Source organism: Hakea prostrata, chromosome 8, assembly GCF_041222555.1.
Source record: "Hakea prostrata isolate BN-2017 chromosome 8, UWA_Hpros_2, whole genome shotgun sequence".
Classification (NCBI taxonomy): Eukaryota; Viridiplantae; Streptophyta; class Magnoliopsida; order Proteales; family Proteaceae; genus Hakea; species Hakea prostrata.
In genome coordinates, this window is record NC_142607.1 from 15219212 (window position 1) to 15246425 (window position 27214).

At 39.1% G+C, this 27214-nt stretch overlaps 2 protein-coding genes across 5 annotated transcripts; both read left to right on the forward strand.

Moving 5' to 3' along the window:
• The first annotated feature begins 289 nt into the window (after positions 1-289).
• On the forward strand, positions 290-15379 carry DIS1 (Actin-like ATPase superfamily protein). Of its 2 annotated transcripts, XM_089165064.1 has the most exons (10): positions 290-550; positions 639-720; positions 811-1273; positions 5816-5962; positions 7269-7361; positions 7571-7690; positions 10979-11089; positions 13374-13499; positions 13613-13711; positions 14468-15379. In XM_089165064.1, exons 2-10 carry the CDS (start codon positions 671-673, stop codon positions 14546-14548), a joined length of 1290 nt encoding a protein of 429 aa, XP_089021190.1. In that variant the 5' UTR covers positions 290-550; positions 639-670; the 3' UTR covers positions 14549-15379. The 2 variants fall into 2 exon arrangements, with proteins under 2 accessions (XP_089021190.1, XP_089021189.1); XM_089165063.1 differs by having other exon boundaries at positions 290-720.
• A 1289-nt stretch (positions 15380-16668) lies between these two features.
• LOC149007231 (RNA-binding (RRM/RBD/RNP motifs) family protein) lies at positions 16669-24710 on the forward strand. 3 transcript variants are annotated; one of them, XR_016175104.1, is made up of 3 exons: positions 16741-17202; positions 17365-19554; positions 22664-24710. XR_016175104.1 is itself a non-coding variant. In XM_089166045.1 (2 exons), the coding sequence occupies exon 2, from the start codon at positions 17416-17418 to the stop codon at positions 19378-19380; it is 1965 nt and encodes a 654-aa protein (XP_089022171.1). In that variant the 5' UTR covers positions 16669-16724; positions 17365-17415; the 3' UTR covers positions 19381-20972. The 3 variants fall into 3 exon arrangements, 2 of the variants coding, with proteins under 2 accessions (XP_089022171.1, XP_089022170.1); XM_089166045.1 differs by lacking the exons at positions 16741-17202; positions 22664-24710 and adding an exon at positions 16669-16724 and having other exon boundaries at positions 17365-20972; XM_089166044.1 differs by lacking the exon at positions 22664-24710 and having other exon boundaries at positions 17365-20972.
• The last annotated feature ends 2504 nt before the right edge of the window (positions 24711-27214 follow it).

Sequence of the window (27214 nt, forward strand, 5' to 3'; positions counted from 1 at the left end):
GGCGAGGCTGTATTTTTAATATAATTAATATAGGCGAGGCTTCGCCCCTGGCCCCGAGAGAATTCGAACTCTGAGCCAACTGAGCCACCCCTCGGGGTTGCGTTTGTAGATTGTATGGGTCAGGAGACCCGTTATCGTCTGCATCCACAACGTGCCGCGCCGACGTGCTGTTCACCGGGAGCACCGACCGTTGTTTACAATGATATCAAATTATTACTGATCGGTTATTAAAATATAATTTTTTACAGTAACGATCACGGCACTACAGCTCACTGCCCAGCCATTAACCCACCCACGCATGACGCAAAGAAAGAAATAAACCTTCTTCACTAACAAGCTTTTTCTCTAGTCAAGAGGAGAGAGAAAGAGAGAGAGAGAAGAGAGAGAGAGAGAGCTTTGTTAATTTTCGATACTTCGCTAAGGAAGGAATCGTAATTCGTAGCCACAGTGATGATGTTCGTCTGCAAATCATACGTGCGTTGTTGAAATGGACGAAGGAACAATCCAATTGAAGCTACGAGGGTGTGCTTTGACTCGCCGCATTCGCTTGGTATCGACGTTGAGATCTTCTTCTTGCCATTTATCGAATCGATTAATACGATGGTAGCATGTCTTCTTAAACCCTACTTGGATCTCAGTTGCAGATCCACCTCTCTCATTTGCCGCTCTAATGGACGCCGCCGCATCTCGTCCCGCTGTTGTCATTGATAACGGCACTGGGTACGCTATTCTTCCACAGAAACCCCCTACTTTTCTTAATTTTGTTCTTTTTTTCTTCTTCTTCTTATACTTTTCGTTTCTGCAATTCAGCTATACAAAGATGGGATTTGCCGGTAACGTTGAACCGTGTTTCACCATTCCCACCGTGGTTGCCGTTAATGAATCATTTGCGAACCAATCGAGGAGTTCTGTAAAGGGTAGTAATTGGCTTGCGCAGCACAGCGCGGGCGTGATGGCTGATCTTGATTACTTCATTGGGGACGAAGCGACTGCTCGATCTCGATCAAGTTCTACTTACAATCTTCATTACCCGATTTGTCACGGTCAGGTGGAGGATTGGGATGCCATGGAGCGTTTCTGGCAACAGTGTATCTTCAATTACTTGCGTTGTGACCCGGAGGATCATTATTTCCTACTTACTGAGTCTCCTCTCACTGCTCCAGAGAGTCGAGAGTACACCGGCGAGATTATGTTTGAGACCTTTAATGTCCCGGGTCTTTATATTGCGGTGCAGCCAGTGCTTGCACTTGCCGCTGGATACACAACTTCAAAGGTTGGTAGCTTTGGTTCTCCATTTTGGAATTTTTGCCTTTTCATTTTCTTCTGCCGAGGTTGAGAGCTCGTACGTTTCAATTTTCCTAAAAATGATTGGGCTGAATAATGTGATGGTTGAATGTAACTGCATTAAAAGATTGCCGTTCAAGAGAAGAAAAAAAATTGGCCAAAAACTCTCTTGTTGCGTGGGAGAGGAGTTCTCCCGTGTTTGTATTTGTGGGAGTGTCAAAGTTATATCTGGAGGATTAAAGTTTATGGTAACACCAGTCGAACCATTGAATTATGTGTCAGGAATTGAGAACAATTCAAGTTGTAAACTGTTCCAAAGATCAAATTATGGTGTCTACTGCTAACTGATAATCTTATACAAACTCCCTTAAGCTTATCACAGAGTAGAATGGGAAATGGTCTATGTTCTCATTGGTTTGCTGGAAAAATACATCTCTTGGTTTTCTCATGCAAATTCATCATATTAGGCCTTAATTAGGCATGTAATGTAGGTTTGTCAACTTCTTGGCAGAGTAATGGGTTTTAGTTTCTCAGGTTTAGTTAACTTCTCCTTTGATGGTAACTTTTATTAGTCTTTGTGAGTAAGTGAAGGAATTTTATTGATCTCCTTGAGGCTAAAGTAGTGGAGCAATTGTTAAAACTTCAAGCTGCTAAGGATAAACCAATAAGAGCAAAAGTACTAGAAACCGTTGAATCTATTTTTCAAAACTTTATGCCACCTGGTAAAGAGTAGGATTTGGAAGGAGCTCCTAGGTATGAAGGGCACACACAAAATCCAAGAGCTTATAGAAGATATTCATGTTCAAAACATTCTTCATTTCTTTTGCTATTTCTGATGTAGATCAAAGGCATCATCACAAATACTATAGGAGCTAGGCCAAGTCCAACAAAGGGTCTTTGGTTCCACTTCGAACAGGTAGTTCAGGTGAACCAATTTGGGGTTCAGTCCAAGCCATGCGATTAGAGTGCTTCTGGTTCACTCAAATCAGAGTACTGGGAACTTATTCTAGGATTGGTTTTCATGATTTTATTTCTTTACTTGATGATCCCTGGAATGTTCCATCTTAATTTCGTGATGTTTTCAGATGTAAGAGTCTTAGTGTATGGTCCCTCCCATGGCTTGTGGGTGGGAGTATTTGTCCTAGCTTGTTTATTACTAAAAATAGGCGCCCTAACTTATAATCAGACTGACAAAAGTAAAAAAAAAATTAAAAATGCAAACTTAAAAGCCATGACCTAAATCTCCAAAATGTCCCGGATGTTGAATATAGAGATCTTTTTGGTTTGTTCGAGAAATGAAAAGGGAGGCCAGTCTAGTTGCTCTCATAGATTTTGATGATTTGGTATTCGTAGGACTGGTTTTAACTGTTGATTCACTTTTTAGGCTCCATTTGGAAGCAAACCTACTGAGTAGGTTTCTGGACCCAATTTTCTTGATCTATTGTAGGAAATTTCTTTGCTAATGTGTGTGATGAATACTGGATTGTAATTGCTCATAGAGACCTGTATTGATGACAGAAAAAAGAAGAGGTTCCATAGTGTAGGCCTAAGCCCTTTTTTGCTTACAGTTGTTATGCATAATTTAACTGAGGACATTCAAGATGAGGTTCCTTGGTGTATGCTTTTTGCTGAATAGATTTTTCTTTTAGTAGATGAGATAAAAGCAGGGATTAACATAGTAACACCCCAAGCTAGAGTTATGGAGATTATTAACCTTGGATTTAAAAGGTTTTAAGCTAAGTAGAATGAGGATGAGGTATTTGGTGAGTAACTTTAGTTACACTAGGACAGATGGCAAAGTGGTGAAACTTAATATGGGAGAGATTCTGCAAGTGATTATATTAGTTATCTTAGCTCATTCATAAATAAAGAAGGTGAAATAGGGAGACAATGATGCACAAAGAATCAAAACAAGGTGGATGAAGTGAAGAGGTGCCTCCAGAGTTATGTGTGATCAACATATTCCTTAAGAATCTTGAGGATAATTTTATATAGTAGTCATCCGATCGGCTATTGGGTATGGTATAGAATGTTCGGTAGTCCAAAAGCATTGCATAGATAAACTCAGTGCATCATAAATGAAGATGTTGAGATTGATGAGTGGCAAAACTATTAAGGATAAATTGGGGAATGTTCATATCATAGCTGGTTTGGAAGTAGCTCTAGTACATGATAAGCTACGAGAATTTTGTTTGAGGTGGCGCGACCATATTCAACAAAGGCCTTTGGATGCTCAATTACGGATGAGTATTTGATCTCATTTCAAGTAACAAAGAGCTAGAGGCTGACCTAGAATTACGTTGGGTGAAGTGGGGATAAAAGACATGCATGGCATAGGCTTTATATCAAGTATGACCTTGAATGGACTATTTTGGTGGGCAGGGATCTACATAGCCTACCCGTTTAGTTGGATAAGGCTGAGTTATCATTTTTATTGTTGACATGATAACTTGGCATTTCTTCCTTCCCTGCTAGAAGCTGAACACCACCGGACCTCATTTTATGCCTCAGTGAAATGAGGATGTAGTACAGCTAAATGATGACCTGAAGCTTGATCAGTGTGTGATTGAGGATGCATGGAAATGAGATAAAAAGAGAGACATGGAAATGAGATAAAAAGAGAGACAAACAGAAGAATAGACATTGACAATCATATTTTGTGTTGCTACTTATTAGAATCACACTAAGAAGTTTGTCACAGCATTTAAAGTTTAAAGCAAAGAAGCATAATTCAGAGCAAGAATACAGTATTCTGTTAATCATCATAAATTGAAGTACAATGACTGCATATATCTAATTATGACAGAAATATTGGAATGCTACTACAGGTAGATGCTAATCAGTGCTTCTACTTCCATATGTCATGCAATACCAAATTATGCAAAATGTGCTACTTCTGACCTCATGTAATCTACCTGAAGAAAAGTTAGAATACCTGGATTCAATTTAGACATCTAAAAACATATTAAAACAACTCAAAACTAACTCTGCCTAAATTGGCGATACTCAAAACATTACATTAGTACAAATGAACAATAAAGTCAATTCATAACACCATTATCCTTTTTGTTAGTTATTTTAAGGTTGGAGCATGTTTGCTTGGGTTGTTGGTCAATTGCTCATATTCTAAAACACTTTGGTCATGGGTTTGTGTCCTTGAAACTGCCTCTCTGGGAACAGGTGTAATGACCATAAGGCCATTTAACCATCTCCAGACCCTGCTGAATGTGAGAGCCGTGTGCACCAGGTAGAGTCTTGACTATTCCTGCTGGGAGAAAGGAGGTATTTGTTGTGACAAACTTAATAAGCAGATATGATTTATACTCCTGATGTTACTGCATCGTAGGATTTGCGCCGCAACAGTAGAAGAGCAGGGGTGCTTTATACTAAGTTAACTAAATCGCCCATTTGGTTGCAATTCCAGATTTCTATGTTCCTTGTGACCATGGGAGTAGAGCTTTCTAGTAATCTGAAGACATGTAATCTGAAGCATCTTCCTATACAGATTTTTGACAATTAGTTGAAAATTGGGTATAGATGCAGTAATATCTTAGAAATTATTTACTTCAATTTGGGATCATCAACCTTAAAAAAAAGAAAGGTGCAATAACACGCCTCCACATTATATAGTTGTTTGATGGAGGATTTTATGATGGTCCCTTTCTCTCTGATAGCCTGATTGTAGATGGAAATTAGGAAATGTGGCTTATTAAACCATTAGGGTCCCCATGTTAGAGCCACACAAAATCAACTAATACTAGGTGGTTTTCCTTCATCCTCAGTCTCTCTTGACGGAGGGGTTTGGATGTGGTGTAGATGGTATTGGGTAAGAGGTATTATTGATTTCATATACATATTTTTTTGGTTTTGGGGGGGGGGGGGGTGTTGGGAAGCATTATGAACCTTGATGGGTGTATTTTGGAAAACTTTTTCCATACCTGTATGTATTAAGGAAACCCTGGATGGGATCTTCTTTTCTCTCTTGTGACTGTGAAGGCTTATAGAGAAGCTCAGTTGCTTCATGCCTCTGCTGCTGCTGGCTGTAAATTTTTGCCTTTTTTTTCTCTTAAACCTTCCTTATGTCCTAATGGTTCCTTTAAGCTCCACAAGAACAATTTGAAAGATTTTCATGCGGCCCCCCCCCCCCTTTTCTTTTGCCTGAAGTTTACTTCTTGGCAAAGATGGTAATTTCAAACTTCTGCTTGGGAATGAGGCTTGAATTTATAAATTGCATTAGCTTGGGTGATTTTGGCTCTTGATTCCTGTTTCTGTGGAGGGATTCAAAAACTGGGATCTAATAATTTCTGATTGTGCCACCAGCATAGTGGTGCAGCATCATTCCAGGTTCTTGGTTCTCAAATGTCTTGGTGACCTATATATAATCTTCTCTTCTCCCCCCCCCCCCCCCAAAAAAAAAAAATAAAAATGCTGTGGTATCCCATTTTCCTCTATTCTTGATTTTGTTGCTTCTATTCAATCTACTATCTTTGTTGATTCATTGCATTCTACATTTACGTATACCTTCCCACAGTGTGAAATGACAGGTGTGGTCGTGGATGTTGGAGATGGGGCCACTCACGTTGTACCTGTTGCAGATGGTTATGTTATTGGTGGCAGCATCAAATCTATTCCTATTTCTGGGAAAGATGTCACTCTCTTTATTCAGCAGCTTATGCGGGTAATGCTTGGTTTATGCCTTCCAACTTCTGTGTATTTGACTTGATTTATCTTGTTCTTTTGTGTGTGTGTGTACATAACTTCTAGATTTGTATTACCTAGTCTTATTCATATTACCTCCTCCTATTGAAAGGAACTTGTCACTGTTAGATGTGACGGTTGTGGTTGATGACACATCCAATGATATCTGCATAACAAGAACATGCTTATCTTACTTCTATCGAGAGGATATGTTACTAGTACCGAAACGAGTACCTGGATAAGTTCAAAACTGTCACGTGTTATTCTCATAGGTTTTTCATTTTTTTCCCTTTTCATCTGGGCTCCCTGAGGTATAGTGGAAGGCAGATTAGATGCAAAACTTTTGCATTTTTGCTTGTGTACCCCCTGTGGTACTGGTACAGAATCTTTGCTGGATAAATACACCATCCAATCTGAACATTTACTGTTACTTTGTAAGGTTCTTTTGACAAAAAATTCCCTTACTGTAAACACCCTAGGGGTTGGCTCAGTTAACAAAGACCAACACCTCGTAAAAAAGAGGACATGAGTTCAGATCTCTTCCCTCCTCCCACCCCCAGGCTTTTCTTTGTTTCTCTCTCCCTTCCTTTCAATATATAAGCTCCTACCTGAGGAATAGTTGAGTTGCATGTAAGCTGGCCTAGACATCTCGATTACCATTACTGAAAAAGAAGCAATACTTGCCGTTTTGCCACTTCTGCTTATGTTTTGAGTTCTTTAACCCTTTGGTTAGCCCCTAAGTGATCTAATTTGGCTTTCAAAACCCTGGATCTACATCAGATTCCCTCCCCAGTCTTAAAAGGTTTACCAGTGCTGGGGATTAGGGAGAAAGATTTCCTAAAGAAAGAGAAAATATCAAGGGGAATGTAGAGAATCTCCTAAATCTATAAATGTAAGATCGGTCAGTTGGAAGGATGAGCAGGTACAGCATTCCTGAGGTCCTGGATTCCAAATTTCTCTGTCTGAGAATCTGCAAGGAAGTTGCAGTTTTTGGGCGTTATAACTTGCTCTCGAGAATCACTGCTCAGCATTCCCAATTTCAGATGCTTGTCCTCCCAAGTGTGATAGTCAGGCACTAGGTTCTGATTCTTGATATGGCATAAATTGAAGAACTGGAATCCCGACCAAATTCAGAGTGTGGACGGAATGAACACTTAAAACAAACTGATGGGAAAGTTTTATTCCAAAATCAGTAGATTTGTGCTCTTCTCTTTCGAAAAATAATGAAAGCAGCATGACTACTACAATTTTGCTTAACCACTCATTTTTAACATTTTTTCAAACAGGAAAGAGGAGAGCATGTGCCCCCGGAGGACTCACTTGATGTAGCTCGAAAGGTGAAAGAAATGTATTGCTATACTTCTTCAGATATTGTCAAGGTAACCTATACTCTATTATAGCAACTCCCAGAGTGTGAGGTCTTCTGGTATTTGATGGGAGCATACATGCTTTTCCGGTTTCATTTTTCCAACACAAATCATTCATTTCTACCTTCACAGCTCCTCATGTTCTGTGCAGTCTTTGAGGTTTATATGACATGAACAAGTACTGCATCCATGTGATAATCCAGAATTCTTCCATGTTTCAGGAGTACAATAAGCATGATCGGGAACCATCGAAGTACATCAAGCAATGGAAAGGTATTAAACCTAAAACAGGAGCCCCATACTCATGTGACATTGGCTATGAACGCTTTCTTGGCCCTGAGGTTCGCTTTGCTATTTCTTCTACTACTTCTTTATCTGAAATGATGGTATACATTTTATTTTGGCATTTTCCTTCTCTCCTCTTTTGTCTTTTAGATGTGTAAAATATGTTTTTGTGTTGAGAAATTCCTAAATTTAGGAAATTTTAAAATTTCCAAGCAACCATGTTTTAACCTGATGGGTCGTGATATCACATGATACTTTGATTGTTTCTATAATCTTTTAGTTGGGTACTTGCAGTGTCACTTATACCATGATGGTCACATAACCAGCTTGAGGTCGTAAAACCATGATGTGTAATGGTTATTGCATATGTATGACAAAGAATTGTGGGTCCCACTGCAAGATGAGTCCACAAAAAGCGAAATGTGGCACCAAGCAACCTTAGATTGCAATTTGGCTAGGATTAATTAGGAGAGCTAATAGCTTCTTTGAGCTCCATAGTTCTCAGTAAGTATGGTTATAGTTGAGAAGTAGGGTTTATGATGAAATAGCATTAGGAATTCCAAGAGGGAATCTAGATGGAAGGATTGGATTTATTTAATGCAAAAAGCAAGGATGTATAAAATAATGATTTAGATAATGAAAAGCAAGAAATCGTAGCTTTTCCCAGTTTCTTTTTACGAGGCTTCTTTGCATGTAGATCATGGTAATATTTAATGCCATGTCACTTGTGCAGCTTTGGAAACGCTAGGTCTAACGGGTCTACTACATGATTCAATTGAAAAATTCTAAGCTGTATGAGACAACTCTAAATTGTGGAAAATCAAAAGTTGAAGTGGAAGATGTCCGAATTTCTCTGACCTTTGAACTCACCATTTCCACAATGCATATGGCTGCACATTTCCCAAAAAAACTTTATTTAATGTGACAGAAAGCTCAGATCGTCAATTCTTTTCCTCAAAAAGGTGGTGTACCATTATTTCATTGCCACGAAGGAAAAGATGGGTGACTATATAAATTTCCCCAGTTTAGACTGCTGATTTTATTCTATAATGAAGTAAAACTCAATTTTCATCGTTGTGTCAATATTTGGGATGAGGAGCAAGTCCAAAAAGAGAATATGGCTTTTGAGTTCCTAAACAGAGTTACAGAAAGGACAAATTATCCGATCATTTTAAGGGTTTCTTAAGTAAACTATTGAGTAGAAGTATGGAAAGATAAACTGTTAGGACCTTAGGGATGAGGCCATGTGGAATGAGGGTTAGTTAGGGTTAGTTGAGGTAATAAATAGAGGTAGAAGAGAGGGAGAGGGAATATTTTGGAGAGTCTTGTGGGCAGCCGTAGGCTGAGGGAACACTGTGAGGTGTGAGGGGTGATTGGCACCATAGAAACCAGTGTTATCTTGTTATTTCTTGCATTCTTATATGAATTTTTGGGAAATATTATTAGGGTTTTATCAATTGGCATCAGAGCATTCACGATCCCAGGGAGGTAATGGCATTGCCTTCATTTTCTGGCAAAGGAGAAAGTCAGAGATGGATTCTAGAAATTATGTTGTTTTGCTGGGGGAACCAAATCGAGGAAGAACAGTGGCTAGGAGTGGCGATCCAACATTTGGAAGGAGAAGCACTCGACTGGATCTATGGCAAGGACTTGATGGAATTTACTTGGACAAACATCAAGAAGGTGTTGGTTAACGATTTCGGTAACGGGAAGGTTGCAACGAATCCTCCTATCAAATCTGTATTGGTTCTTGGAGAGGAAGAATCGCAAAACCACTTTGTAAAATCAATAGATAAAGCGGTGGAAGTTGCAGCCGGTTGGGATGTGTCTCGCCGAGCATGGAGAAGAGAGAAGAGAGAGAGAAGTTCAGGTATCGATGCCTACCAGCCCAAAGTTGAGAAAGAGAGAGATCATGCTGATGATTCGAAGAAGAAGAAGGATCAAAGTACTCCAGCAAAACTCGTTGGAAAGCTGCAAATGGCGGCTGAAGTTTCTATCCCCAAAAATTGGGGAAGACGATGGTGGAGTTGGAGGGTTTTTAGGGTTGGTTTGGTTCACCCCAGTGGGTTGGTTTCACCCCTTAAGAGCCTAGGTTCTTCTAAATTGGGCCCAACTCAAGTACACTTATCCTCCCACATAGGGCCCAAACGAACCAAATATAAAGATTGGGCCACTTGGTTCCCAAAGAAACCTCCTTGGGCCCAACCAATCTCTTTAACCCCAAGCCCATCACATTTTATTAACCCATATTTCTTAATCCATTTCATTTTCAAGACCCACAACCCAATCCAGCCCATCAAACCAACGTCCCACCCATTTATCATAAGCCATAGTTTGTATTTGGACCCCACCCATTTAACACATCTATCATGGGCCTGGCCCGTTTTGTTACCCCAAAGTCCACTTCTTCTGATTTTTAATTTGGGCCCAATTAACTCAAACAGACCAAGGTTCAACCCAAGGCTCAGTTCAAACCAACGATTCACCAAACCAGCGGTTCGACCGAGCCAAGAAGAGGAAAATCCATCGTCTTCAACCTCTGGACTGCAAAATGGAAAGGGAGGCGGCAACGATGGGGCTGCAGCGACTGAAGGGGAGATGCAATGCTCCATTACGACGAAAAAAAAAAAAAAAATTCCAGACCAAGCACTTCGCTCCAAGTCTGATTTTGAGCAGTGGGTGTGTTATTCAGCCTGGGAGGACGATATTGAATTACTACGGTTATGCGGCACCATCATACGACTAAACTTCAACAATTCCATCACCTTGGGGACAAGGTGATTTTCGAGGGGTCGGTAGTGTTAGGACCCTAGGGATGAGGCCATGTGGAACGAGGGTTAGTTAGGGTTACCCTAGGGATGAGGCCATGTGGAATGAGGGTTAGTTAGGGTTAGTTGAGGTGATAAATAGAGGTAGAAGAGAGGGAGAGGGAATATTTTGAAGAGTCTTGTGGGCAGCCGTAGGCTGAGGGAACACCGTGAGGTGTGAGGGGTGACTGGTGCCATAGAAACCAATGTTATCTTGTTATTTCTTGCATTCTTATATGAATTTTTGGGAAATATTATTAGGGTTTTATCATAAACCTATGTAGTTTATTTACTTTTCATTTTTGAAATATGATAAGTTGTATTAATTCTGAGCTCCCTGACCCCTTATCACCTCTTCTGCTTTCTCTTTTTTTTTCTTTCTTTTTTTTTTTGGTTGCTAAAAATATGACTGTGACAAGGGTTGGCTATCATTGTGAAGACGTGTCTTCTTTTTGTGCTTTGTGGTGGTTTTGTCTTTCTATGCAGCTGTCTATTCTGCTGCCTTCTTGATGATAATATATCCAATATTTCATGCAGATTTTCTTTAATCCTGAGATTTACAGCAATGATTTTGCAACTCCTTTACCCGCCATAATAGACAAGTGCATTCAATCTTCACCAATTGACACAAGGAGGTCCCTTTATAAGGTAAGATGGTTACGCTCAGATGTTAATGTTCACCATCTTTTCAAGGATTTAGCTCATATTTATTTGTAAGTAAAACTTCCATTTGGGTAGGTTGATCTGCCCAAAGCCAATGTGGCTGCTTCACCTGAAGAGCAAACTTTTTGGCCATTTAATTTGCCTAAAACCGTTAAGATGTTCTCTTTCCTCCTTGTGACTTGTGCATCAATGGTATTACTTGCATTGAACACACAATATATGCCTTTTCTTTTGAAATATATATTCTAGTATTTCATTTATTTTGTGGCAAATGATTTATGATGGGTCACCTGCAGCAGAAACTGTGGACAGTTGTTCATAGTTCTGCCACATGGGAGTGATACGCTAATCAACTGTTGGATATGTGGAAAATAATCTAGATAGGTCATGTGTTAAATTTCAAATTTCAAATTCAGTCATACACCCTGCAATGTAGTCGAAGCATTTGTGTGTACCATCTTGGAAGTCCTGGATTTTCGAACATTTTATTTTACCACTTGCCAATCCTATCTAGGGTGAGTCTTGACATGTGAGTCTCTGAATTTGGTGTCTACCTGCCCACAAAGCTTTGGCCTCACATGACCACATGGCAGAAGCTGCAGAAAAAACTGTTATTTATAGATTCCACGGTGGGTGAGCCAACCACTAACCTACATTCATAATGTCTTCCTATTACTTCCATCATTGCGAATAAACATTCATGTAGATGAAAGAACACCAACATTTGAACTGGCAAATACCTAAAAACAATTATTATGCTGACTAATCAATTTGTAATTATGTAAAAAATAGGGCATGTGATGGGAGCAACTTAAAGCAACCATCTGAACAATTTGCTTAATGGTCTGTGACCTGGTTGGCAAGTTTGTCCTCAGAGCGATTTGATGGGAGTGGAACCATAGGGGATTGACCTCCAACTCCATAGCCTTAAACTTTACTTGGAAAGCCATTTGCTTTTACTTTTCTGCTAGGCTTCAGGGCTCTTTCCCTATCCCCTAGTTTTTGATACCCAATCAAGCTGATTGTTGTTACTTGGGGTCTAGGTTCTCTTGTACCACTGGCTAGTTGGTTATAACACCTCCTTCTTTCTCCTTTCTTGTACATTCTTTTCTCTCTCCCGTTTCTGGGGTTTTGGTAATGATACTCTTCATTCATCCCGAAAAGAAAAAATATTTGCTTAATGGGACTTCATGACTTTTAGTTATTTTGTTTAGACTTAATGAGTGGTTTGTATACAACATTCAGTCAGGATTTAGTTGAGTGGCTCTTTGTTTTCTAGGTCTCAGATGTCCAAATGAAAATTATTGCTTCAGTTATTGTCTTCTTCCACATCCTAAGTACTATCCTCCCTTGTGTGGAAAACGTTACATAGTATTATCTATAATTGTAGCCTATCTGGGGGTAGTTTTCTTTGAACATCCTCTCCATAGCTGTCATTTTGTTTTTCATAATGTTTTCCGTTATAAAGAGGAGTAACCAAGATAGTTGTTGTCGTCGTTGTTGTAATTTTTCCTTTGGGTGAATGAAAGAGCTTAAAAATAATTTATGGGAAGGTACTATGCACAATTCTATCAGGATTGAAATGTACACCGTTGAATGCCATTTTGGGAGAGAAAATGTGGCTCAAGATTTAGCACCTTGTGCTAATCTCGAGCTGGGTTTTGGGGAGATTTTTGAGTCCATTTTGACTCTTCTTTCTATCTTTGAGATCAACTGTAAGTTTACATTGATTCTATAAATAAAGCAGCAGACTGTAGGAGATCCTCACAACAATAGTGAGGGTCCTCGTACTATCAGTCCTTGCTTTGTCCTCTGTTTTCTGCTCTTCTTCTTTCCTGGTTTATTACAGTTTACATGTACCAAAACTGACATTTGTTGGTCACGTATTTATGGGTAGTTTCTGTTAGCCAGAGTGATTTGCTTGGTCAAAAAATCCACCTTATCCAGCTGAGTTTGGATGTTTTTATGAGCCTTTATTTCTGTACATTTATTAGATCTTACCATCTGAAATTAGATGGTAGTTCAGAATCTTCAGATGTTATTAATTTATTATCATGCAATGCGGTTGTATTTAATATATGGCACAACTTCTTGTAAGACTATTGATATGGTGGTTTTAGCTATTTTTATATTCCGATGATCTTGAATGTACTCAGTTACATTACATCTCATGTGGAAGTTTCCATCAAAGAGAATATAATTAGGTTGTCTCCTGTTTCTATTTGCCTTGTCCCCTTAAAACTTCTAATCTTGTGATCATCTGGCACAGAATATAGTGTTATCTGGGGGATCAACCATGTTCAAGGATTTCCATAGAAGACTGCAGCGAGATCTGAAGAAGATTGTGGATGCACGGGTTCTTGCATCTAATGCCCGGCTTGGTGGAGAATTGAAAGTAAGCATTTCTTTGATTTTCTCAATGGGGATCCTTCCCTTCTGCAAACCCCAACCCCACCCGTACCATCAACACAAAAGGAAAAAGGGTCACCTTGTATTTCTCTTCTGCAGTCTCAACCGGTGGAAGTTAATGTAGTCAGCCATCCGATACAGAGGTTTGCAGTTTGGTTTGGAGGCTCTGTACTGGCATCAACACCTGAATTTTATACGGTATGCACTCGTACAATCAGAAAACAAGATATATGCTTCTATATTAGGTTTCTACTAAAACAAGAAAGTTATTGTTGTTTTTCAATTCTTGAGTCCGTGATCTTCATTGGTGGGTCGTCTATTGAGTTCATAGAGATTACGGTGTTTGTCCATGGGATGGACTCTGAAAAAGAAGTTCTTTACATATGGGAGATTACATTTCAAATTCAAATTTGAAAAATTGAAATTCAAACGGAGTCTTGTTAGCCAGGACGGCTTTGACTCATTCTATCATCTACCTTATGATCACAGTCTGGATTCTGATCACGCACAAATGTTCAGTTTTTAGTGCACTGAGGTTACTGCAATGCAATGAAATTATACTTTTCATTTGCAATATAAAATTGAAATCATCACATCTCAGTTGTAGTTAAATACTTGTTGGTCTAGGTCTTGGGATACTGTTGGCGTGGCACTTCCCTTTCTACTTAGTGAGGGATAGGATACTCTTTAGGCCTGTCTTACTTTATATGGACTCTTGAAGTTCTGTCGTAGCTTCTTACTTTGCAATGAGGTACATGATTTTCAATCAAGACAGGTGAATAAGAAAGCATTGCCACCATTGTCCTTAACTCTTTCTAGCAGTGTGACTGGTCTAGCTTATATTTAATGCATTTGTGCTTCATCAACACTGTTGAGTTATATTTAATGCATTTGTGCTTCATCAACACTGTTGCAACTTCTGGGAATAAAGCTATAACTAATTTTCCTCTGTAGGCTTGCCATACTAAAGCAGAATATGAGGAGTATGGAGCTAGCATTTGCCGTACAAATCCTGTCTTCAAGGGGATGTATTAAAACAGGATATTTTCCCCCCTTCACTGCTCTCCAAGTTATTCCTGGCTGACATGCTCAATGAACTTACTGATGATTTTTTTCAGCATCATGTAGGCCCAAATTGTTTATTGGGTTTGATTCAATCTCTTCCTCATGTGCATCGAGAAGATTGACCTAATGAGAGCCTGCTGTATGATAATAGATATTAGTGTAAACTGTCATCTGCAAGTGATTGGGACTAGTAGTCAGTATCAACTGAATCCTTTCAGAAGTAAATAGGGCCTATGCCTTAGCAGCTAAAGGAAAGCGTTCAACTGTCTTCCAACCTTTCCAGTTTCAAGTACTCATAAGATACTCATTAAGGTAGCTTGCCGATTTTATCAGATGTCACTGAAGAGACTTCTTAAAAGATGAAGAGGTATTGGATTAGTGAGCCATGAACTAAGCTGGATGGTCATTTACAGTATTCAGCTTACTAGAGTTCGTAGACATTTTGTTTTTTTTTTGTTTTTAATGTATTTTTGCCCCTTTTGGATATCTGTTGGTAGTTAATGTTCTTGTAATATTGTAGTGAGTATTCATTTCATCCTCGGATGGATCATATCATTCTTTTTTAAAAATGAAAGGATAGTATTATTCTTTTAAGTTTTTGTTTTTTCCTTTCATTTGTTTGCAGCAATATTGGTCACCACTTTTAGTACTTCATTTATCACCTGCAACAGCTCATGATCACATTGAAAATAGTCGAGTTCCATGTGTTACAGGAACTTGCTTTGATCCTTGTAAGCAATCTGATGTATGCAAAATGTAGTTATTTCAGTTAAAATGAAAGAGGGGTACAGAAATTCCTCTAGAGTGGCCATTGATGGGTGGGATAAGGAAATGGGTACTTTTTGAAAATGTATATTAATTCAGTGCTTCGATTTATAAATGTTTAAATTTTAATACCAATTCGTTTTTTCTTCATGCTATTCATTTCTTATTCCATTAACATGCAATTGTGCATGCACATACTCATCAGCAGCCAAGCAGGGACGTTGCATTTAGTAGTCACATTTTATCGGGTCAGGATCCTCTATCCGTCACAGTAGAGGTCTATGAATTTGTGCTCCTTTTCACCATTTCACCGCACATTAGGAGGGTAATCCACAGCTGAATTTTAATATGTGGCAGCTAAGTATGAGAGAAACGCAGACTTCTACTCGTTAGGGCTAGAGGATCCAAACTCAATTTATGCATTTTCAGATGAAATTGCCAACTGGAAAGGTGCTCTGAGAGTTGTTTTTAAAGCTTATTTATTTGAAAGTCAAAAGTCCAGATCCTCTTTAGGTGGGTAGCCTGTCTTCTCATCTCTGTATCATGGGCAGGTCTGTATCAACCCAACTGTGAGGGTGAGAGGATGGGGGAAGGCTTTGCCTAGGTACAATTAAACTTGGGACTTTTGATTCCTTGGTCCGCTTAAGCAATGTTTCGGTATCGAATCCTTGTGGATGCAAAAAATTCCCTCGGAGACTCACCCACCACAACCAAGTGTGTGACGCGGGTCGAACACCGATTTATAAACTGGGGTTGGCAAACCAAAAAAAAAAGGAGCAATTGTTGTAGTTAGGTTTTCATATAAAACTGTATCAACTAGGGAGAAGACTCTGTATCTTTATCATATGATTATTACATCATATATTTCTTTATACGAACTGTGATTCCAAAGTTTATGGTGCAAATTCTAAAATAGCCACGTGCCATCTCCTACGCGGTAACAAACAATAATTTCTGCTCACTTTCCTACTCCATTAAAATCGATCTCTTTCTTTCCAATATTGATAAAATTATACAAGACAGTGTATTTGCAAAGAACACAAGTCATAACTGTGTTCTTTGTATGGATAAATAACATGAATTACACTTTTCCATTTGTGGATTGAAAAATAACAGATTGTACATTAATTTGTTTCACACCTTTTGGGAAGTCATTTTTACAATCTATTTAATTGCATTTTTTGAGTGATATATGGGAAGTCGAACCCAAGATATAGAATTTAATATTGGTACTTGGTGATACATGAAACTGGGAATGAACAAGGAAAAATATTTTTCTTTAAAAATATAAGATAAGAGATAAAGAAAATTTCTTTCCAATAGCACGAGAGCTTTGGAGCTGAACAGAGCTGCAGAAAGCAAGGAGGTAAGAGAAAAAGAGGTAGGTGGATCTTCCTCGTGGATTTTAATTAGAAATTTGATAAATCCATGCAATTCCACATAAGGGAAGGTCGAAAAACTCGGAATGAGTGAGTGGGACATGAAGACTTAGGACTTAGGAGCTCCCACTTCCCAGAGAGAGAGAGAGAGAGACGAGAATAGAAGAGAATAGAAGAGAAGAGAAGAGAGAGAGAGAGGGAGAGAGAGGGGCAACCTGGTCTAAGGGCCCATAGCTATGATCCATGAGGGTCCAAGAGCTTGAAAACAGAGCAGAAGAGTACGAAAAGCACCAGACATTCTCGATCTATGGCTGCTATGACCTTGAGGATCTAGGCTCTTAAAACAGTCCCAAGAGCAAGAAAAGCAAGACGACCCATTAAACATTATCGATCTATTCATCAAATCCAGACATCGGAGGATACCCAATAATCTTCCTTCCTTTTCTGTGCACTTTCCCTATGTCTTTCCTATAATTTCTGGTAAGAATCTCCGACTATGCGATGATCGAAATTCTGTTGATTTTCTATCTATTGTTACGTTTTGTATGTGGGTTTTAAGAATTTCCATTATTTCTCTGCTATTGTTGAATGATCCTTTGTTGGGAGTGTGATATGTTATTTTGTGTTTTTCCCTACTATTAGTTGGAGATTAGGGATTTCTGTTTGTAGGTTTTTCATCTGGAGTTCATACAGATGGATCCTGTGGCGGAAGAACAATTGGACTACGGTGAAGAAGAATATGGTGGAAGTCAGAAGACGCAGTATCAGGGTGGCGGAGCTATATCTGCCCTCGCAGAAGAAGAGTTGATGGGAGAGGACGATGAGTACGATGACCTCTACAATGATGTCAATGTTGGTGAAGGATTTCAGCAGCTGCATCGCACCGAAACACCCGTCTTGGGAGCTGCAGGAAGCGAACCAAAAGCTCAAAATTTTGATGCTTTCAATCCAAGGGTCGTTCAAAAACAAAGCGAGTCAGAAGACATTACCATCCCTGGAGTTGGCTTGGAGGGGAAAGACTCCAACATGGGAACAAGTTTTCCGGAGCAGAATAAGGGAACATTTTTGTCTGGCAAAGGCTTGGAAAGGGCAGCTGGTGATTACGCAGGTGGGCATTCGCAGAAAGACAGGATTGTGGATATGGGTTCTGAAGTTCAAGTTGGAAGCTCAGGGATCGGAGCGTCAGCACCCGTGCCTCCTAAAGCTGGTGCTGATTCTAGTCAGATACCGGTGAAATTTGCTGGTGGACCTATGTCATTGCAGGATTCAGGCGCTGGTCCTCCAAGAAGTGCTCCACAGATGCCTGTCAACAGAACAGGGATGCATGTCAATATAAACCGTCCTGTGATGAATGAAAATCCAAGCAGGCAGCCTGTAGAGAATGGTGGCACCGTGCTCTTTGTGAGTGAATTGCATTGGTGGACTACTGATTCTGAGCTTGAAAGTGTGCTGTCACAATATGGGAGGGTAAAGGAAATCAAATTCTTTGATGAGAGAGCTAGTGGAAAATCAAAGGGCTACTGTCAAGTGGAATTCTTTGATCCAACTGCTACAGCTGCATGTAAAGAAGGGATGAATGGCTATGTTTTCAATGGCCGAGCTTGTGTGGTGAATTTTGCAACTCCACAGACTTTGAAGCAGATAGGAGCTGCCTATATGAACAAAACCCAAGCACAGGTTCAGTCACAGCCGCAATCACGAAGACCTATGAATGATGGAGTAGGAAGAGGTGGTGGAATGAATTATCCAGCTGGAGAAACAGGTAGGAACTTTGGGAAGGTTGGATGGGGTCGAGGAGGCCAAGGACTACTCAATAGGGGTCCTGGAGGTGGAGGACCAATGAGAGGTAGAGGATCTGTTGGAGCAAAAAACATGATTGGAGGCACTGCAGGTGTTGGAACCACTGCTACTGGGGGCCCTTATGGGCAAGGCCTTGCAGGCCCTGCCATGGGAGGACCAGCTGGGGGGATGATGCATCCTCAGAGTATGATGGGTGCAGGATTTGATCCAACTTACATGGGTCGAGGAGGTGCTTATGGGGGATTCTCAGGTCATGCTTTCCCTGGGATGATTCCTCCATTTCAAGCTGTTAATGCCATGCCACTTCCTGGTGTTGCTCCACATGTCAACCCGGCTTTCTTTGTACGTGGAATGGCTACAAATGGAATGGGAATGATGGGCACTAGTGGAATGGATGGTCAGCATGTGGGAATGTGGACTGACCCAAATATGGGTGGATGGGGAGGGGATGATCATGGGATGAGGGCTAGGGAGTCAAGTTATGGTGGTGAAAATGGGGCATCTGACTATGGGTATGGAGAGGCAAGCCATGAGAGGGGAGGGGGAAGGTCAAATGCTGCCTCCCGCGAGAAGGATAGAGGTTCTGAGCGTGAGTGGTCAGGAAACTCTGAGAGGAGGCATCGTGAAGAGAGGGACCAGGACTGGGATAGGTCTGATAGGGAGTACCGGTACAAAGAAGAGAAAGATGGTTATAGGGACAATCGTCAGAAAGAACGTGACTATCAAACTGAGGATGACTGGGATAGGGGGCAGACTTCTTCAAGGTCTAGGAGCAAGTCCCGTGTGATGCAAGAAGATAGCAGGTCCCGGACGAGGGACGCTGACTATGGGAAGAGACGACGCCTACCATCGGAGTGACAATATTTCGGTCTTTTAATCTTTCCTCGTGGAAGTAACTTAAAAGGTCTAATGCAGGCCTTGGTTTCATATTTTGTGTGTTACTCTTCCATGATGGCTAACCCTACATCCATAATTGCATGCTCTGGTTTCTGCTGGACGCACATGCAGAGGTGTGGTTTCTGGATGGAAAAAGTAAGTTTTTCCCTGGTGTGGCATGGGGGAGAATTACTTCTCTTTCTTTTTTTGTGCTACTTCCTGTGAAACATCATTTGAAGCAACACTTATTTACACGTTTTCTTAAAAACAATTAGTATAGCTTTTTGGTGGCACACTTATGGATTTCCTTTTCAGGTTAGGTTTTTGGTATCCTGATACGTAGATCCATCATTGTCCCACCTTTGGTTCTAACTGTCCTTTTATTTCAAGTGCTTCCTGAGGCATGCTTCATATATATGCTTAAGGGTTTTGTTGTTAACTTGTTTATATGAATATGTGAGATAAATGTATATACATTTGAGTTTACATCAACGAAACTTTCTTCTTTGCTGCTTAAGAGAAGACTAGCGGTATAACTAAATTTATAGGGCACCATGAATTACATTTATATATTCAAACATTGTCACTGATTCTTTTTGTGTTCACATATTGGTTAAAGTTGCATGAAGTATTGGTACAAGTAGATGAAAGGCTCGATATATTTGAGCTTTTTATTGAACATGTTTTAATGATCTCACTTTGCTCATACTCTGCTTTGGATGTGCTTATAGTCATTTTGAGAACTTTCTTATTGCCACTATGAAGATTTTGTAGCAAATACTCTTACCTGGATTAGCCACATCGGTTCCTGTTTAATTTTCGTGTTATCATCTTTCTCTGCCTTTATGGACTAGCTCGTAATCAGCTATAACTCTGTGGAGTATTTGCCCCTTGATCTCTAAGATGAAGCAAGCTTCTTTGAGTACCAACTCAGATGAAGGCAAGTGTGTCTTCCCCCTGTAAGTGACGACCAGCTTTCATATCTCTATGTTGAAACTTGAAAGCTCTATACCATGTGGGTTAATGTCCTGAAGTTTGTTTTCTTGGGTGAGTGATATCCTGAAATTGGTTTCCTAGGGTGAATAATATCCTGGAATTGATTAATCTAATTTGTGTGTTTCTTGATGTAGTCTTCTATTTCTAAAGATCTTGAGGCAAAACTCAGATAATTATATGTGTTGTGGGGTACATTGAGTTGTAACTCGATTGAGGAACTCCTTCCTCTATTGATATTGGGTGTCTTGGTGTCCTAGTTTGTACAGGAGTTTTCACAATGTTCCTAAGTTGATGTGTGTTCTTTCTATATTTTATGATTTTTATCTTTAGGTCTTAGTACAAATTGGATTCTGTTGTTATTTACTCTGTTTTTTATATTTATACTCCCTACTGTATCATCTTCTCTTTACTTACCTAATGCTCCCTTGAAACTTTTGGTTTATTTCCTGATTGTCACTACCTTAGCATTCAGGAGTCCTCGTTGGGTCTACTGTTAATGTTCCAAGCTAGTCATGCATGATTTATCTGCTCTAGTTTTGAGTGTTTAAATAGGGGTTATTATCATGTAAACCAACCTCCCCCCCCCCAAAAAAAAGAAAAAAAAAAAAAAAAAAAATAAAAATTTGTGGATTATACTTTTTTTTCTTCTCCCCTTCTGCCTTCCTAGCGTGCTACTTTTCTTTAGTCTGAATTGGAAATCTGCTTCTGTACTCTGTTTTGTCTATATAAATAATTATGAAACGGAGGAGCTGCCATCGGATGTTGACTTGCTAGCTTCCTCCCTTCTCTTCGTCTTCTCTTGTTTATTGGTTTTCTTATTCTAATATTGGCAAAGTAATGCATAACCAACATAGAGTACAAACCAAAAAGAGAGTTATATGAATCCCTTTTTGCTTCATTAGATTACACACTTCAACGTGAAGTCAGTGAGAGGAGCGTCATCTCTACACCCAATAAGGTGGGTAATCTCCTAGTACTGCTGGGTGGATGATGCTGGTTAGTCCCTTGCCACAGCAACATTATCAAAACCATGTAGAAGAATCTAGTCCAAACAACAGCTGAACAAGGAAGCTCGACCCTCACCTTTTGTATAAGGAGCTGAGGCTTCAACGACCTCCATGTCACAATTTCTGATCATGCCACCAAGACCAGGAGGGCCCGGTTGTCAAGTTATCATCCACCCATTGAGGGAATCTGTATGAGAAAAACTGTCGCAACTTCAATCCTGGAATAATACGGCTGCAAGTTGTGGTTAACAATATGGTAGTGATCCTATTTTCCTCTGTTTTTTAATGTAAACAGTGATCCCTTTGAAAGATATTTTTTCCTATAGGATTGTCATTATTAAATGCAATGACTACAATACTGCTTCTTTGCTTACTTTCACAAGAATTGAGTTGATATTACTCATAATATTGTGACTATATGTTGGTCTGGATTTAGCTTCTTTACTTTGACAATATAGAGAAAGGGTGAGAAGGGAAGAGGGATGGAGTGGAGGAAGTTATAATGACATCCTAAAATGCTCTCTTAATAGAGAGCCCCCAGGGGGAGTTGGGGATTGGTGGTGTTAAGGTGGATATTTCGATTTACTTCTTCCATGGCTGAAGTGCAGAGAAAAACTTCTCATACATCCTGGATTCTGCAGAGACTGCTGCAAGGAGTGTCCTGCAACATATGGTACTATAGGCTACAGCATTGGTTGCTGTTTGGATCAACAACACATTGTTGTTTAAGCTGTTGCAACACTGAACAAAATAGACTAGTTCATTAATGATTATCTCGGGCCAACTCAATTAGGCTATTTGAATAGTTTATTGGAGGCAATTATGCTGTTCCATTTTCAGTTGAATATGTTTGATCTGCTGATGTGCTCTCTGTGGAAAGTGTATCAGAGAAGCAGATGGATGATACAGTCCTCCAGCAGGTTAGAATTTCCATTCTGTGACATCTGTTCTGGCAGAGAATATGGCATAGGGGTTACTGTCAATTTCTTTCCTACTAGCTTTATCACTAGGTTCCTGATGATTGCTCCAATAATCTGCACTCAAAAGTTTTTACATAGTTACTACATAGCAAAGAGAATAAAATTTAGACTTCACTGGCATCTCTATTTTCAAGATTTGATGTTTATAATACTATCCCTTTCTAATATATTAGTTTGGTGCTGGTGATGATTGGTGGTAGACAATTTGTTGGACGACATCCTTTTGTAGGCTCATTTTTCATGTATTTTGACATGAGCTTTTTCTTCTTATCGTCGATCCAGGGAGTGGAGCAGGCATTTCTTTATTTTGTGGTAAAGTCTTCCTATGTTGCCTACCTAGAAGACAGTTTTGGATTTGGTGTCTTCACTGGATTACTGATTTGATGGTGATGCCTCCGCCAAGCATAGGAATGAAAAGTTGTTAGTGATGTTGGCATTCTAATTTTTATTCATGCCATCATAAAAGACTATTAGCTTTGTAGCTCTTCGCAATGCTCACTGCATGAATTAGTCTATAAAGAGTCAAAACATTATGAAGCTATAAATGTTGGACCCATTAACCATGCAATGAAATTGCATTTTTATGTAGATCCGTGCATTAGCTTTTGGAGATGCAACTGATCTTTTGGTGTATTTTTGTGTTTCATTCTGTTTGTAAGCCTTGTACAGCTTATTGTTGGTAAGTTTTAGCTTGTATACAATCACTCTACACCTTGACTAGAATCAGGATTGAGTTCTGTACATTGAAATGTGGGAGTTTCCCTGTCATTTGTAATTAGTGGCGTCGACTAACGAGGTTCAGAAACTCCTTGGTGCTTTCGTGTCAAGTTTCTACATTGTAAGCATTAAGTTCTTTCAGATTTTTTCTCTTGATAAAATGTAAAGAGACTTGTTTTGAGGAATCTACATTGTAGACATGGTTATTGCAACATTGTGTATGGCCTGGGAAGAGTTTGAGGTGTTGTACTCTGGAGGCTGCTTCTGTGGGTCTTCCGCTTGTATCCCCCATCCCCCCTTTTTTTCTTTTCTTTCCCACCTTTCTCTGTTTTAGTTTTTAATGGGACTTCACTGTATAGGGTCACATTTGGTGGGTTAGAAAGGTCTTTTCAACATATCTTGATTTTTTTTTGTGATGTAAATTAGAATACCAAACTAGTTAGGCTCTGTTATAATTGAATCAGAAGCCTATGTTTAAGTTTTTCTAGCTGTTACAGAAATGCATCCTTAACTGAAGGCTGTGAATCCTCAGCTGTGTTATTGAAGTTCTGCTGGGACACTTCTTAGTTGTTATGGAATTGAAAACACAACTGGCCAGAAGTTATCATGCTGTATATATAGAAAAGATGGTCTTTGTATGTGAATCTTCAGGAAGTCTCCATATGCAATTTTATACTTTTGACTGCTCATGGTTAGCTTACAGCAATTACTGAACTGCTTTCCTTCTACTTTTCTGTTCCTTGTAAAATTGTAAATGCATGCAAACCTGAATGATGTGCCACAATTATTGTGAGTTTCCTTATAGGGTTTCTCTGTGGTGTAATGTGTATGTATTAATACTGTCCATCAGTGGTACTTTCTGCTTAATGCTTCTAGTCGTTCTGGTGTTCTGTAGTTTAGTCTGCTTAGATGTTTCATTTTACTAACTTTCCTGCTGCATTTATTTGGGTACAGTTGTCTAAGGTAAAATCCAACTTGTAAAATTAAGAGAGTAAAATTCAATAGTGGGTTAGTAAAGCGGTTAAAGGCCCAATCTCTCATGGGGAGGTCTTGGGTTTGCACTCATTCGGCGGCATTAATATTATCATTCCCATCTCGGTATATAAGAAGCTCTTAATCCAAAAACAAAATAAAATCCATCTCTTAAATTAAGAGAAAATAAAATGTGATTTTATGTTGTTAAATCCTTTCTCTCTCCTCTTTACCTTTTCGACACCAACTCCTTTTAGGGCAATCATTTCTCCTCTTGTCAACCTTGATGATTCACCTATTTCCTTCACTCTATTGTAAACGGATCTTGTCCGTTGAAGATCTTCATTCTCAACTATGGAACCTGATTATACCTTTGTCAACCTCACCCCTTGTCTTCTATATTCTAAAATCTAGATCCCTCAAATCTCTTGAACCATTGCGAGGTTTCAACTTTAGTCTTGCTAGACCCAAAGTTTTTTAGTACAGATCACCTCCTCGTCAAGGGAGAACACTGACGCTTCTCAAATACACCAACAACAGTGGGACTGTAGTGCGGTTGAGAAATGTTAAGAGAGTACATTGTTCTCTTTATATATATGGACATTAAATTGCTTTTTCTATATTTTCCCTTGCATTCGTATATAATATTATATATGCGCCCACCCTTTCATTGTTCTATTCTATTCTCGTGAGCCATTTGTCATGGGGAATTATTTCAATTGGTGCCTTGGTGCCTTGATATGTAACCTAATAATCATGAATCATTTTAGTGATAGCCAAGATTTGTGTATGCATTATATTCTTATTGTGATATCTTACTTAATCCAATATATTAATATGGTTGTATGTTGAAATCAAAATCTAATAGTTCGCATCATGGAGGGTAGTACCATTATGCAATTTTCTCCTAATTAATGAAGTCTTCTCCTTCATTCAAAATGAAAATCAAGTAGTTCAATATACTTATTATTTGGTTCTTAATAATTTCATATTAATGCTTAAACCTCCTCATAGGAAAAGAATAAGAATTAGTTAGGACAAAGAGTTTCCCTGATTTCATTATAAATGACTTTTATCTCTTTTGACTGAAAAAAGAAGAAGAATGGAAAGAAGCTCTCGATTAGTGTAGTTCGATTTGAATGCCTTCAAGGATAATCCCTCTTTCTTGGGATCATCTTTTTTTTGTTTGATAAGTTTCATAGGGTTCTTTTATTTTTTGGGTAATATTCTTAGGGTTTTAAATCCATAGCATTTACCCGGTTAAATTCGCTGGTGTGGTTTGGTTTTTCATTTAATATCAGAATACTCAATTTAATAAAAAAATTAATATTTTTTTCTTGAATCCCCCAATCATGCTATTTCAAATAAGTAAAATAGCACCTCCAACTGATGGAGATTAAATTTATATTAGAAACTACCACTAGTAAATCCCTAAAATTTCTCCCAAGTTCCAATTTGACAAGTGATACTATACATATTGGAATGTCTTTTTTTTTTTTATTTTTAGAGGGCAGTAGTGAATGGTATCAAAATGTATTGGTCAGTATATTTAATACTCAATATGAAAAGATATGTTTTTTAAAATCACTTGATTAATATGATACTCATTGATGCGTCCAAAATCTGCTCAGCCCTTAGATCACGTAAGAATGACTTGCAAAACAATTGTCAGATGTGGCCCGACCGTGGGAATCGGGAGTTCACCTCCGATGGCTAAGTCAGTTGATGAACTGATCACAAAGGCTTTGACTAGATGCAGAGCGAAAGTAAGAATACGATAATTGGGAATACGATTTAGATACCTTCTTTGTACGTAGGTTTTGACTTATATAGAGTTTACCTCTTAATCCCACTCGTTGAATTTGTACGTGCCTTCTTCTGATGACCTTCAGATCCAAACGATTAGACCCGTTAGTGGGTAATGGATAACCTCCTCTGATTGCACAATCTTGAAGCTATGATCGTGACCGTTATTCAAGTTGGCACAATCTTTCATTCCGCGAGAGTTGATAACCGTCGCTTTGACCCGTTATACATCTTAGGAATCTCGGACTCGTGCATATCTACTGATAGCCGTTGTTTCTTCTTGAATACGCCATCTCTGAACCTGGTTGATTCAAGTCTGAATCGATCGATTTGTTCTCGACCGGAGTCGAGGGTTGAACATCGGACGACGGACTCGGTTCAACGATATTTTTCCCATATCACTCATGATTCTTTGGTATAGTTTAGAACTATAGTTTTTGTCAGGAGTTTAGAGAGGCCCAACTAGCAATGCAAATTTTCTAGTGGCAATGTTTGCATTTGTGCCACGAATTCATTTGAATCCTTTGTAACTCCAAAATGACTAGTGGGGTTTTATTCAAATTCTGCAAAACGTAAATTTGATTCATGCTAGTCTAGTATTATTAGCCAGACAGGAAACGTAAATTTGGTATTTGGGATAGAAGTTCGCTTGGTTCAGTTTACACATACTTTTACCCCAGCCCTAAACTCTCAAGTCCTAACTTTGTACAATAGAGAATTGGTTTTTTTTTTGGATGGGCCCCTTTGGTGGAAATTAAACTAATGTTGGATCCCTTTGAGTACAAATATATAATATATTACATGTGAATTCCAACCAGACTAACACGGTTAGCCATTGTTAGAATGACCAAAATGCCCTTCAAGTTATATATAATTAATGTTTTATGATCAATTATCTCTTTTTTAAAACCATATATTAACAAAATGTATTAAATAATCTGAGGGGCATTTTGGTCTCTCCACATTTGAAATTTAAATATGCTTAACCGCAATCAAGGATGTTATTCATATATTGTACTAAGGGGACCCAACAATAATTTATGGTCCACTAAATCAAAGGGTCCCACACTTAGAAAAACTTTTTTTTTTTTTTTTTCTTCTATTCTTCCTCCACTTGGATCAATTGACCGCAGCTTTCGGTCGTCGATGACGAGCAGTTCATGCTTCAGCTAGCGCTGGGCGTGAAATCCGGCAACTCCTTGGTCTCTCCTATTTTGTGGAAAGTGGTGTAACAGACTTTAACTGCCATGGCTATTTATGGGTATTTTTGGATAGTGTTGTAACAGACTTAACTAACTTGCATGGCTATTTTTGGGTATTTTGGATTGTTGGGTAGCC